Below are 14,571 nucleotides of genomic sequence, written 5' to 3' on the forward strand. Positions count from 1 at the left end.
TACATTTGTAACTGTACAATTTGTTCAATTATAGCAATGAGGAGTCTTCTTATCATTGGACCGTTTTTAGGATCCTGTAAAAACGTGTGAATATTACTGTCTCTTCTAACAAGAGCAGGGTAAGATTGTAATACGAACACAAAGACACCAATCACAAGCCGATGATCATCACTATTGGTGGGTATCATGTATTTCTATCACTTATTATTCTCCATGAAATGAATCTGGATATTGATCTCTCTTCCAATTTCTGATCAAGAACTGACGTTTAGATATAATTCTGATGCATTATTCACTGCTTTAATATATTTCTAAAAGTTCATGTCAACCTGTGGAATTTCTCTGCAATCCCTTGCACTTTCTGCTAAAATATATATAAGGAGTGTCTATTGAATTCCAGTCCAAAGAAAGTACGTGTTAGTCACTTGTTGCTTTATCGTCCTTATTCTTAGTCATCGATCGAGTCTGCACACGCAGATATTCTTCTTCTTGCCTTGCTTCTAGATCAGCAATGGTAGGAGGGAGGGTCGCGCCTTTATAAATGTTCACGTCATTCAGATGCAACCAAGCTCGTCTTCCCGAAACCTTAACACAGAAGGGGAAACTTCCTCAACAAGGAATGGGCCATTACATCAAGGCTCATAACTTAGGTGGTGGTAATAGTTCACTTGGATTGGTTGCCGAATTATCTTCTTCCATGTTCCTAGACCTTCGTCCCCACATGGTTAACTTGATCGGAAATGAAAGGAATAATGGTAGTCATACATGTCAAATAATCATGCATTTCATCACCTAGAGTTTTAGCTACACTATGGGCATCACTCCTAATCCTAGACGGAGGTGTAAGGGGCGTTCTCATTAAATGCCCTGTTACTACCTTGTGTAGGGTGAGGTGGTGGTCCAACCCTGGCTGATTCTGAACGGGCATATACGACCAGGGGTAGGCAATACAGCCATCCCTTTTTCAAAGTTAATTTAATCTTGGCGATTCTCTCTTTGACGAGGCCGTTGAGTCTCTTACATGTTCTGTTCACTTATGGGTGATATGCAGAAGAGAACTTTAGCACTTCACACACACCCCACCTCGGGAAAACTTTGTGTGCTAAAACCTTTGCTGTACAAGTGGCATCAAGGTGTGCACACAGACCTGCTTCGATCCACCTAGAGAAGGGGCACACCACCACTAATAGATACCTATATCTTTTACATGTCTGCAGCATATCGACATAGTCGATATGTAAATGCTGAAATGGACCATTCGGTCGAGGTATTACTCCTCAAATCGTTCTTAGTGCATGCCCAGCAGTAAACATTTGATACACGATGCAATTCACCATAAATAGTGAAATGTGTTACAACAAATTAGGAATAAACCAGTCTTCTGCAATATCGGCAGCAAGACTTTCTCAATTTACATGTGCAGGTTAATCCAGCTGTTCAAGCAGAACTTTTAATAAAGTTAATGTTATCACTGGCTTTCCAGTGCTTTCCTGACACCATAAAGCTTCTGTGGGGGATAAGGACACCCCCTTCGTTTCCATAGCTCTTGCTCTTCCTGTGGTGCATTTTCCTGAATCTCTATTAATTGGGTTATCAACAGCATATTAAACCCCTCATGCACTAACATGGTTGTAGTCGAATTTTCTTTAATATCCTCAGTATCAAAACTCGAAATTTCTGGAGAATATGAAACCCTTTTGGCTTCGATGACTGCGGTTTTGTTCCCGCAAGAGATAGAGTCTGTTCGTTTAGTATGCCCTGTGCATTTTACGACCGCTATGGCCACTGGGAGTTTCAGTGTCTTAGGGCCTCATTACACGGACGGCGGTAAGGGTTTACCGGTACTGGTAAGGGCACCGGTACCGGTAAACCCTTACCACCTTACTACGAGGTCCCTTTGCGGGTAGGTACTTTAACGCCTGCTGTTTAGCAGCCGTTAAAAACCAACCCGCAAAGGCACCAGGGTGCTAATTACAGTACCACAATTTGTGGCACTGTAATTAGCGCCTTCACCATTCCCATAGAGCCCTATGGAGCAAAAATGGGAATGGGGAAGGGGGAATTACCGTCCCGCCAACCTTGGAATAGGGCGTTAATTCCCCTTTCCACCAAGGCGGTGCCATTATTTTACCGGCATGGACCAAGGTGCTAATAGCACCTTGGTCCTCCGCCTACCGTGTAATGAGGCCCTTAATGAGTTAATGCTGCACTGGAGAGCCATCTGCGTGGATATAGCTCCTCCTTTTCCAACGTGACAACCCTGCTTGTATCGTTGACGTCACATAGGCACAGTCACTGTACATCGTCACTTCCTTCCCTTCACGTTTCTCAAGTGCGTTTAAGCACTACTAATTCTGCTGCTTGCGCTGAAAAATGAGACAGTAACCTTGCACTCGCCACCACCTCAAATCCTCCATTTCTGCAGCGCCTGAGTGCCTTTCCCACTAGTTTGGTCAATTTTGCAGCAATAAAAAAACATATACCCCGTGTGAAAGAGAATGCTTTGGCGGGAGGGGATATCATCATACAATTCAACATAATTGGCACAGTCATGCACATGATCACCTTCTTCTATGGGTTCAGCTACAAATGTGGCAGGGTTCACTATTTTACATCTTACAATTTTAATCGTTGGGTTAGAAATCACTACCTCATAAGATGCAGCTCTTTGGGATGTCAATGTGTCGTTGGGTTTCTTTAAAATGGCAAACAAGGCATGCTCTACGTAAAGGGTCATAAAACAGCCCATGACACTACTTGTGGACTTCTCAATTGCAAACACGGCAGCCGCCAAAGATTGCTCGCAAGGGAAGTGTCCTCTCATAACTGGGTCTAGAATCCCACTGTAATACACAAAGAACCACATTAGGATATAAACCTTTGGCATAGGTACTGCTGTCATGACTGTCCAAATTGTGTGTGAAAATAAATAAAATTCTTCACTATATGGTTGGGAATCCCTAAAACTGGGTATCCAGGCATTGCATCGAATACAAAGGCCCTCATTACAAGTCAGGCGTTAAGGGTTTGCGCCGTTAACCCTTAATGCCTGATTCACACTTTAACGCCTGCTTTTTGCAGGCGTTAAAGTCCAAGGCGCTAAGCGACCTTGGTGCTAATTACGGCACCGTAATTTACGGTGCCGTAATTAGCGCCTTCCCCATCCCCATTATGCCCTATGGGGCAAAAATGGGAATGGGGAAGGGCAAATGGTGAATGGGGAATTACCGCCCCACTCACCTTGGATTGGGGCGGTAATTCCGCCATCCACCATGCCGGACTCCGGCATGGACCATGGTGTTAATAGCACCATGGTCCAGCACCGGACTTGTAATGAGGGCCATAGTATCGAATGCAAAAGCATTGAAAAAAATGCATCGAAAAAATGAATTTTTTTGTAGGTAAAGTTTTTTTTACTATAATAGATTTTAAGGGGTCAAAAAACGGGGTTGGGGGGGGACACCCCATTTTAAAAAAATGCATTTTTTCGATGCATTTTTTCCATGTTTTTGCATTCAATGCTTTTGCATTCGATGCAATCACTAGGAATCCTAAAACTGGAGCCGTGCAAATTGCTCTTTTTAACTCCTCAAATCCTTCCTCCAATTCCTTGGCCCAATCTATTTTTGCCTTACCAATTTGTGCTTTCTTGGTATATGTGCTATAATCAAAGACCCAAGCTCTAATATAATTACACAAACTCAGAAACTGCTGCATTTGTCTCACTGTGTTCGGTTTTGGTGTTTTCATAATTGTTTCATCCCTCTCAGGTGTCACTTTCTTTCTTTCTTTGAAATTAACTGACCTATGTACACTTCCTCCTGACAATACTGTAATTTCTCCTTGTTACCTTATATCCTTTATCTTCTAAAATAGTCATCAATTGGACAGAATCTTCCCTACGCACATCCTCCCTTTTACTGCAAATCAATAGGTTATCTACATACTGTATCACTGTACTTTTAAGATCAGTATTGCCTAGATCCATCTGTAGGACTCTGTTAATGATCGATGGGGACCACTGTAAACTTGAGGCAAACGAGTATCTTTTAGTATTTTTTGGCAAAACATAAATGAAGTCAAGTCTTGGGAGTCCTTGCGCAACGGGATCGAGAAAAATGCATTTTTCAAATCGATCACCGTAAAATATTGAACTTCCACTGGGATACTACATAATATTGTTGCAGGATTAGGAACTAGAGGAAACTCAGCATCTACAATCTGGTTAAGAGGTCTCAAATTCTGGATAAATCTCCACAACCCTGCTCTTGATTTTTTAATCGGCTACACTGCAGTATTGCACGATGACTCTGATGGCACCAGAATCCCCCGATTCATTAGTGCTGAAATAGTCTGAAATATACCTTCATCAGCTTCTCGAGACATGAGGTACTGTTTAGCTTGGGGTAAAATTACTCCAAGCTTAAGCTTTATTTTAACCTCTCCTATCCCCTTCAATAAACCTATGTCATAACCGGCACCTTTTCAAGATCCTTCTGAAAAAATGCTGGTTCTTGCTGCATTATCGCCATTCTCTATGGGACTTCCCTTTTTTTCTATCCTTATCCAGTATGTAATGCTCATGAAGAACAACATTTCATCATTGCTTTGTTCTTCCATGAACATATCGTCATCGGTTATATCAGTCAGTCTGTACCCCTCCTCAAGAACTATCACTGTTCTCCATGGCCTACCCTCATCGTCTATCCCTTCGAGCATTGCCATCTCTCTTGAAACTATAGCTGCCTCCAACTCTATAGGAGTAGTCTGTCCACCTTTCTCATCCATAGGTATTTGTGGTCTAAATAAAAACTCATCAGGTATCCTCACAATCTTTCCTACCAGACCAGGTAGCCATGTCAGTAAAATGCTTACTCCATATAGAAAAATCACTGGATCTACTGGAACACCTCGCACAGCCACTTGCTTTGTGAATGCCAATATGAACTCTCCCATGCTTAAATAGTATATTCCCGGAGAGGAGCACATGATTCCTTGATCAGTAAATGAAATCGTCATATTAAGTTTTGTCATTAAATCTCTTCCTAAGATGTTAACTGGTGTCTGTTGAGAATAAAACGGGGCGGACATGTCATATTCTCCTATGGAGACCGGTAATTTATCAGTAAAAGGAACTTGAGCTTTCATGGCAAAACCTGACATTGGATATTTTCCCTCCCATATACACAAACAAGCTGATCCAGTATCTACAAGAAAAGAGAAAGATTTGCCTCCTATCGTCACATCAACCCTTGGTTCCTCTTGGGGGTCTGTTACAGATAGTACTGAGCATATGAAGTCACCCTGTTACCTGTCCTATTGCGGGCCCAAACTCATCCCCGTCCCAGTGAAAGGATTTCCTCCTACCACAGTGACACCTCCTATTCTAGGTGTTAGTACTTGTCCTGTATTTGCATACTGCTGTGTCTGCATAGGGGCCTGTTGCGACTGCCCCTGGGGTGGCTTCATTTGTGCTTGTCCCTGCTGTGGCACCTGCTGTACTTGCAGTGCTTGTGCCTGATAAGATGTGTGATCTTGGGCAAAGCCCTCCCTGGTCTGTGTGCTGGATGGCGGTGGATTAGCTGCCTCCCCGCCTCTGGAAAACTTTCTGTGGTTATATCCTCCCTGAGCACTCTGGTCTCATTCTGTGTGTTTTGAAACCCACCTTGGTTATTCTGAAATCCACCTCCTCTTCCGGTATGCCTCTGCCTCGTGGCGTAAACCCATACCCATCTTGGTCCATCGGGCGCAGATTGTTTACCTGTGATGTACCCATTGCTTCCTGCATTCCCATTCCTTCTCTGCTTGTCAATACCACCCCTTCTATGGCACATTTTGACAACTTTTTCTGAACCAACTTGGCGTCCTCAATTTTTCTATTTTCATCTTTCTTTTCGTTCTTCTCTTTTAATAACCAGCAATGGTGTACTGTTGTCAACTGTATCTCAGCTCATGGCTTTGTTGCAATCCCCACATGTTTTTTCATCTGTTTATGTACTTGCTCAGGCAAACCCCTGACATCAGAAATGGTAAAATAATGCCTCTGTCTTTTCCCATGACAAGTTTCAAGCTACCATTTCTCCTGAAAATCTTGAATATAAGCAATAGGGTCTTCATCGTCTTTCATTTTACATGTCATAATTGCACCAATATCCGATGTGTTAGGTATTGTACCCTGAGAGCCCTCCAAACATCTGCCCTACAATTATTAAATGGTGCTCCATCATGTGCTGTGTTTAATGCAGTCACACTTTATTATCCCACTCTCCTCCATATGTCATGAACCCTCTCTCCGAGAATGGCTGCCAAGAGACCTTTTATGCCCCCTATGGCCAGAGTATTTCCTCCTGTCATTTTCTCTAATTCATATATCCATTTCCCAGCCCCCGAAGTCAAACTAGCGAGCTTACATTTCAAGTTATCCTTGTACATCTGTGGCCATGGAAGAACCCCTTCTCTAACAAGGGGAACTGCGTGAACCCCATCCCATAGTCGGGTCCCACTATTAGTCTATCGAGGGCAGAGATAATCGTCCCTGTTGATCTCCTTGCCGGCAATGACCTTAACTGCCTTACATATGGTAGAGACTCTCCCTTCTCAATATACAATCGTCTTCAGGAAAGCTCAGGACATGCTACAAGATCTGGTGTTCTATCCTTAGAATGTCTCAGATCTGACCACCTCACTTCCTTATCCATTTGCGGGCTTCCTACAGGGGCGCACGCACTCCCTCCTTCTGCGCCAAGACCGAACTCTCTTTCCTCATCTGACATGTCTAGGCCCCAACTAGTATGACTAACATCCACCTCACCTTTGTCTAGGTTTAATCTACTCAAAGACAATGCTCAATGTTCATCACTAAACAGGTTTCCCTCCTCACTTCATGATTAACGAACTGGGGATCGATCATCGTTCCCTCGAGTTCCATACTAGCTATCTCGTCTTAACTGTTGATAGGCCTTTTTGATCCTTTCTCCAATGCCTTCAGCATCATATCTTTCTTCTTCTAGCACTACTCTAGATGAAACTGGCATTACTTCCTTTATCCGGAGAATCTCTTCCACTCTATCCCATCGTATTTCTGGGCTCGGCCTCATTTGTTTTTTTATGAATAAGACTGGTATCCGTACCTCACTGCCTTTTTTGCTCTATTTCTTCATCTACTTCCCTCTGCTTTCTTGCATCCATTCTGACTCTTTCTTCCTCCTGCCTTTGTTCTTCCCTACTTCTCTTCTTCTCTGTAGCCTTTTGTGCCTTAATATTGTGCTTCTTCCTCTACTCTCTTCCTTTCCTTCCTGTCCCTCTCTTTTATCGCTCTTTGTCTATTGTCGTACTTTCTTTGTTCCTCTGCCCATTTTTCATTTTTCTCTTGTTCCTCGCTATAATAATAATAATAATAATTTGGCATTTATATAGCGCTACGAACCCTCAGGTATCTGAGCGCTGCATATTATTACCCACGGTGTGTGTTGCTCATTTATCGACCTTGGAAGGATGAAAGGCTGAGTTTGGCCCTGCCGGGATTCGAACCCGTGTTAGCAAGCTCTGCACGGATGTCAAAGCGAGCGCTCTACTCGCTGTGACACTTGACCGGCTATATATCTGTTCTCATCGATCCCTACTTTTCCTTCTTTGCTCATCTTCCATTAATCTTGTCTCTTGTTCCTTATCCTTCCTCTCATGTTTGTCCTTATCTTCTCTTTGCCTAACTTCCTCGATACTTTTCCCATCTATCTGAAGTAATATCTGTCCGCCTATCCAGTCGTTTTATACAAGTGCTACCTCGTCAGCCGTATCATTTTCTGCTTTCCATCTCTTCATTTCTCTGTCTATATCGGTCGACAAATTTGACTGTTCGGTCCTTTCTTCATTGTCTTTTATGATTTTATAAATATCTTCTTTTCGTTTATTCTCTTCAGGACTATTGTCACTTCTGTAAGCGGGGGGTTCATATATCGGATTACTATACCCCGTCGCTGCTTTTAATTCCTTTAAAGGATACACTCCTATCTCTTCCATAGCACCTGTCAGCCTGGTAATATCCACATCCAACGCAGGAGCTGCTGAGTCCCACGATCCCACTAAGATGTCTAGCTCACAACTAAACTGAACAGCTGAGTACTAGACACCCCTGGGGGGAAGGGGGAAAAGTGGATAAAATAACAAATCAGACACTGGATCTTCTATCTTCATCCGGTCTCTGCATGAATGAAAATTGTTAAGCATTAAATAATATTACAAAACTAAACAACTATTATTTTATGAATATCAACAATCCTACCTGAATACCCTCTGCAAAAAGCCCAGAGGATGATAATTATTTCTATATATTTTTTTTTAGTTTTGAAATAACTCCAACTCTTTTACCCTAAAAGCAAACTTTGGTGGTCATGTTTCATAACTGTGCTGCTGAAAACCAATGAACTGAATGTCATTACAAGTGACCAAACTGATGGAGGTTCCTTGTGGAAATAAATGAACTTGAAGAAAAGGAAATGTGTTTCCAAACAATGTCAATAAAACTGTGAACACAAACTCCAGAATGTCTCAAGAAGATGAGTCTTTTGAATGAAGCACACTTGAAAAAATAGTTGAAAACACAGAAATAATCTTTTGTTTTCCTTAAAATGATACTATTTCCTTAATCAGTTCATTCCATTTCATTTACCTCTCTTTATGGAAATAGTTCAACAACCAAAGGAAATACCATTTAATGTTGAGTGCAGTTTTAAAGTAAAGTTATTCCTCAAAAACGTCTTTGCATGTAATGAGATGCATTTGGAAGATTCCTCATATAATATGGTAAACAAGTCTTATATATTTTCCTCTTTGTTAAAAATACCTTGGCTCAAAAATAAATATCCTTCTTGGTGCTGCTTTTAAAAAACAAGGTTGCCTGTGCAGTCATTAACTTTAATAGCCTTTAAATATCATGTTTTCATGACTTAATCTCTGATGAATGAGTTTGCCATGTAAAAACACTGGCTTCACAACACAACGTCTTTTAATCCTTGCACTTCAGAGGAGAAAATAACAGAAGATAAGGCTAACTTTGGCAGTTCATTTAGATTAATTACATAAAAAGTACTTAGCTTATTTTCTGCTTTAGAAGACCTCTCAGCATTTTCTTCCACAGGGAAAAAAATAATTTCTTTAGAGTAGATGTAACTTGAATGAGTTGTTTATTTTTCTTTTAGTGTTGAAGATATTTTCTTAAGAGTTTTCCAAGGCCCAAAACATAGGAGATAAACAGAAACATGACCAGCTCAGGAAACTAAACTAATGAAAGGCAGTTTAGAATGTTGGGAGTCACACCATTGTCAACCTGCCACCCAATCAGAACTCCTGCCTCTGCCCTCCATCTTGGCTTGGGGTATCTGCAGTACTCTGAATATGGAAGTTAAGGCCCAACCATTTTAACAGTGAAAGGACTATATTTAGTTTTTAAACCCAACAATGAAATAAACAAAGAACATAAGGATAATAATTCTTTAATTACCACCTATTTACTATGGAACCTGACAGCACCATTCTTTCCTTCAAGCAAGGTAAGGGGAGCTGAGGGCTCAACGACTTCCCCCTTATTCTGATTAAGCATCCACTCCTCAGGTGGCGGGTCTTATATTCCCTCTTGATACATCTACCAAACTTCTAAAATTGCCAGTCTTTTCTCTAATTTATTTCCTGTGTACGAAGTGTGCAAGTATGTGGTCATGTGTTGCAATACCGCTTTTGACAATGATCCCCCTTGTGGCCATGGCATGAACATTTTATCTGCTGTACTCTTTACCCATTCTGCACTGTGTCTTGCATAGGTGTGTGAGAGGAGTGTCCCCCATAATGACAAGTCTCAATTGACTGTCAATACTTACCAGATCGTTAAATAAACCTTTTACTGTGACTTAAATCACCACGTTTAACATTTTGAAACAATAATGAGCCAGCACCATCAATCGCTGCTCAATCCTCTTATATCAATTACCCATCCATCCTTTTGATAGGCACCAATCGTTTTGCTAAACTTTATCTTTTGATCACTGTTATTTTTCAACTCTTCACAGTTTTATCACTCCTCAATACTATATTTAACAAACATCTTTTAGACTAGTCAAACATTGCATATTACAAAACACTGTGATCACCTTCCCACTTATTTATTTGTCATTTATAAATACGGGGTACTCTTCTCTTGCCTTTACTGCCCCCTTTACAGGGTTTGAGACATCACGTTACATGGTCCTGACCTGTGCATTTTTCTATTACTTGCGATACATGTTCTCTTCACAATTCTGTCTAGATGTGACACAAGTAAATAGAATTGTGAAGATTAGCCTTGCGTCACATCGAGACAGAATTGTGCAGATTAGCCTGCTGTCACATCTAGATAGAATTGTAAAGAGTAGCATGCATCACATCTAGACAGAATTGTGAAGACTAACATGCATCACATGTAGACAGAATTGTGAAGATTATCCTGCATCACATCTAGACAGAATTGTGAAGAGAACATGTGTTGCAATTAAATAGAATTGTGAGGATTAGCCTGCAACACATGTTCTCTTCACAAATCTGTCTAGATGTGATGCAGGTTAATCTTCACAATTCTGTCTACATGTGATGTATTTTAGTCTTCACAATTCTGTCTAGATGTGATGCATGCTACTCTTTACAATTCTATCTAGATGTGACACTAGGCTAATCTGCACAATTCTGTCTCGATGTGACGCAAGGCTAATCTTCACAATTCTGTCTACATGTGATGCATTTTAATCTTCACAATTCTGTCTAGATGTGATGTATGCTAATCTTCACAATTCTGTCTAGATGTGGCGCAAGGATAATCCTCACAATGTTTTCTAGATGTGGCGCAAGGGTAATCTTCACAATTCTGTCTAGAAGTGACCCGGGCTAATCCTCACAATTCTGTCTAGATGGTGATAGTACCTTTTTATTAACTACGAGGGGCAGTATTATAGTATCGCTTTGCATGGATAAATCCTGTTTGTGCACACAGAAACAACACTGGGCTAGTGCAAATGGATGTGTACCCAGATGGTGAAGAGAGTTGTGTTAAGGACCAGAAGGTGTCAGGAGGAGTTGCATCCAATACTAGATGTTCCAGAAGAGCTGTAGAACAGATGTGTGAAGGTTTTGTAAATGCCAAAGGGTGTAACAGGTATAGACTGGTGTTTCTCTATTCCTGTAGAGGTATTGCATAAAGATTGTATATTTTTTTTAAAGCAAGGATTTTGTGAAAATTGCAGTTAAACATTCTGGATAGCTCTGGCATTTGAAACTTTTCTTTACGTGCTCCCTTCCTGCAAATCCGGATGATATACTAATTGAATACATTTTATTTTCAGAGAGCCCACAACAACCATGCGATGGAGCCTACATGTAAGTTCAGCAACTTTATTCAACATTAAATAGCTTAGTTCTAGTTCGTATTTGTTACCTTTATCTTACTGATAATGCCATATTGTGTTGCTCCCATTTGGTCAGACAACTGTGATACAATGTCGAGAGCACATAGCAGGCCGCGGCTAGACTAACTTCATGAACACATGGATCTGTTCCTTTCACCCCACAGAAACAAAGGTGCACTTCTTTTAATTGTGATAAGTCACACGTGCCCCAATCTGTATTCCAATGTCTCTTCTTGCGCACCCTTACCACAAACTCTAGTTTACCTGCAGATTTTCCTGTGATTTTACAATTTCCCACAATGCCTCTCTTTTTTAACAGATGCACTATTTTGTAATGTGTTCTACATCACAACATGGCAGTACCATGCATTCACAACATTTTCTTGGTTATGTTGTTAGGAATTGTACAGTGCTCTGGCAGACTTCGAAGAGAGTGGGTGGGTTTGGTTAGTTGGGAGGAGAGGGAAAGGCAAGATTGCAGTGTTTTGTGTTGTTGTTGAAGATCGGAAGTACCAAGAGCTCTGGGTGCTTGTAAGATTTCTAGCTGTGAAGTGCATGAGGCATGGAAAGGCTTGGTGTCTAGGAAGCAGCCACGGGCAAGGGTATTGCTAGGTCTGGAAAAGATCCAGGGCTACGCTAGGGTCAGGACTGTCGGCACTCTGGGCTAGCTAGCCTTCTGGCTGTAGCCCCCAAGCTTCTATCTGGGGCTACAACCAAAAGAGCCGGGGCTATAGCGCCCCTCCTCCAAACCCCTCTAACGATGCCTCTGGCCACATGCCTTTAGTGTGGTCGTGTCTTGGGCAGGGGATGAGTGTCAGGTTTAGTTAGAGATGTACGTTTGCGATCCTTGACATCTAGGGCGATGCCATTTTTTTTAAATTAAATAAAAGGTTGTGTGGAAGTGGCTGTATTGAATGTATGTGTGATGAGAAATTGAGGATTAGTTAAAAGATGGGGAATGTCCTTTGGGTTTAGGTAGATCTTTCAAATGATTAGTTTTGCTCTGCCCACATATTTTCAAATATTAGTCACAAAAGGCATTTCTCTAATCTCACATCATGCGCACCCATCCTAGTAGTGCCTTATTGCTTAAAAGGGCAGGATGACATTAATAAAATTAAGCACCTTCATCACACACCCTCACTCGGCACCATTCCTCATTATCTTGACAATATACATTATTTTCCTGAGCCTGTATGTGTAAGAGACAACTGAATACAGCAAGTCTCATCACCAGAATGGCGGGGTTGGGAATGTCCAGACTCTTTCTGCACACTTTTAGTTTTTTTTTAATGGGTCTAGTTCTTTTCCTGTTCACACTGTCATCCACCAGCAGGGCTCTTTGTAGGGCGGCTCGCTGCACTGTTATTCATGAATGCCCTGAAGTGTATCGGATCGGTCTACATCGGACCCCTGGCCTCATCTTTCATAGAGATTTCTTTTTTCAAAGGCCCAGAAAGGATTTTGGTCACATGTCCTTTATGAAACTCTAGTAAAATCCACGGTTGCACAGACTGGTGAGCGGTCCATGCATTCCCTCATTGCAATGCTACCACTGGTGAGCGGTCCATGCATTCCCTCATTGCAATGCTACCACTGGTGAGCGGTCCATGCATTCCCTCATTGCAATGCTACCACTGGTGAGCGGTCCATGCATTCCCTCATTGCAATGCTACCACTGCAACACGCTCCATATTTAGAAGATATTTTGCATGTCATATTCCTGCATTTGTCATAACCCCTGAAATTTCAACAGTATCTTGCTTCAAAATCTGTAGAATATGGCGTTTGCAAAAAAACAAGAATGTTTACACGAATTGGTGAGTGTTGTAGGGTTCAGTGACGGGTAGTGTGGAGGTGAGCAACTCCCTGGGATTTTGTGGTAGGGATGAGAGGTGTTTGGCAGGTGGATCCCTGTCGGTCGAAAAATAGTAGGTTTTTAAAAACAAAAAAAAAACAAGTGGTAAAAGGCAAAGGCCGATATAAAATCACATAGAAATTGAAACGGATGGGCACTATTTAGACAGGTCGAATGCATTAATTAAATATGCAGTATTTAAAATCAATGTGGTTCCTCGATATTATGGGAGGGAACCCAAACATCTTACCACAGTTACCCATAGGGATTCCCCCATATAGTCGAAAAATATTTCTAAAGGCAGCCCAATTTCTGTAAACTTGTAAAATACACTTTAAATGTTTGTACTCCAGCATAGCCAACAGCCAGCCACCTGCAAGGCAAAAAGTGTGACTGCAGTTGCTTTAAACTAAGAGAAGAAAACGATTTCATTCATCTTTGGGGTTAAAAATGACTTGGTGTGTATGTATGTATATATATATATATATATATATGCTGCCCTGTAGTAGGCAACAGGCCTTCTGTATATGATATGATATGGCATTTGTAACGTGCCTGTACACAAGTGTTTCAAGGCGTGACGAGGCAGGGAGGGGGGGAACAAGGGGAAGACAGACAACAATCCTACTAGGCCAGGTGTCATTCAGATCACGCCAGTGCATGGGTGGAGGGAAGGGAAAAGTGCGAGGGGAAAGTGCAGTACAGGGGTAGTAGAATAACAAGATAAATAGTAAGGGCCAGCTGGTGGCAAGTGCAAGGTAAGTGCAGACAAGTGCTGGGAAGGGGGGGCTGTAGAGATACAGAGACAGTCCCGCAGTGCAGGGGTTGCCAGGGTGGCAGTGCAAGGGGAGAGTGGCTGGGCCAAGGACCGAGATCGGTGAGTGGCCCCGTTACAGTATACGCGACTTTATACCAGGAACTAATCATTTTTTTGGGGTTGTTCGATAGCTTGGTATTGTAGCTCATGCATTATATTTCTGCACCATTTTGTATGCAAAATACTCTGTATTCATATAACAGACGAAATATTAAAAATACAATTCAGATTGTAGCATACGTTTTTCCTTATAAACAACGCATTACCCTCTTCCTTAGCTGCTAACAGCCAGTGATGTATACCCACCATGTTTGCACTCCCTAAACTGTCTTTCTTTCAGTATCCCTACAGCCATGGATTACTACAATTGCGGGAATTTCTTACAGCCACCAGCAGGTAAGATCATATACAAGGAGAATACTTTTGTGTGGCCGCCGATTACATAAACTATTTGAGCGTTGACAGAAAAG

The 14,571-nt window shown here is 41.7% G+C and overlaps 1 protein-coding gene across 3 annotated transcripts in view; it reads left to right on the forward strand.

The window, feature by feature from the left end:
* Positions 1-14,571, forward strand: part of LAT2 (linker for activation of T cells family member 2) — a 320,642-nt gene that overhangs the window by 254,015 nt on the left and 52,056 nt on the right. For all 3 annotated transcript variants that reach the window (XM_069614739.1, XM_069614737.1, XM_069614738.1), the window contains 2 exons: positions 11,364-11,397; positions 14,442-14,497. In XM_069614739.1, the coding sequence (XP_069470840.1) occupies positions 11,364-11,397; positions 14,442-14,497 (90 nt within the window). The remainder of the gene's footprint in view (positions 1-11,363; positions 11,398-14,441; positions 14,498-14,571) is intronic.

Source organism: Ambystoma mexicanum, chromosome 9 (assembly GCF_040938575.1).
Source record: "Ambystoma mexicanum isolate Mex_15411 chromosome 9, UKY_AmexF1_1, whole genome shotgun sequence".
Lineage (NCBI taxonomy): Eukaryota > Metazoa > Chordata > Amphibia > Caudata > Ambystomatidae > Ambystoma > Ambystoma mexicanum.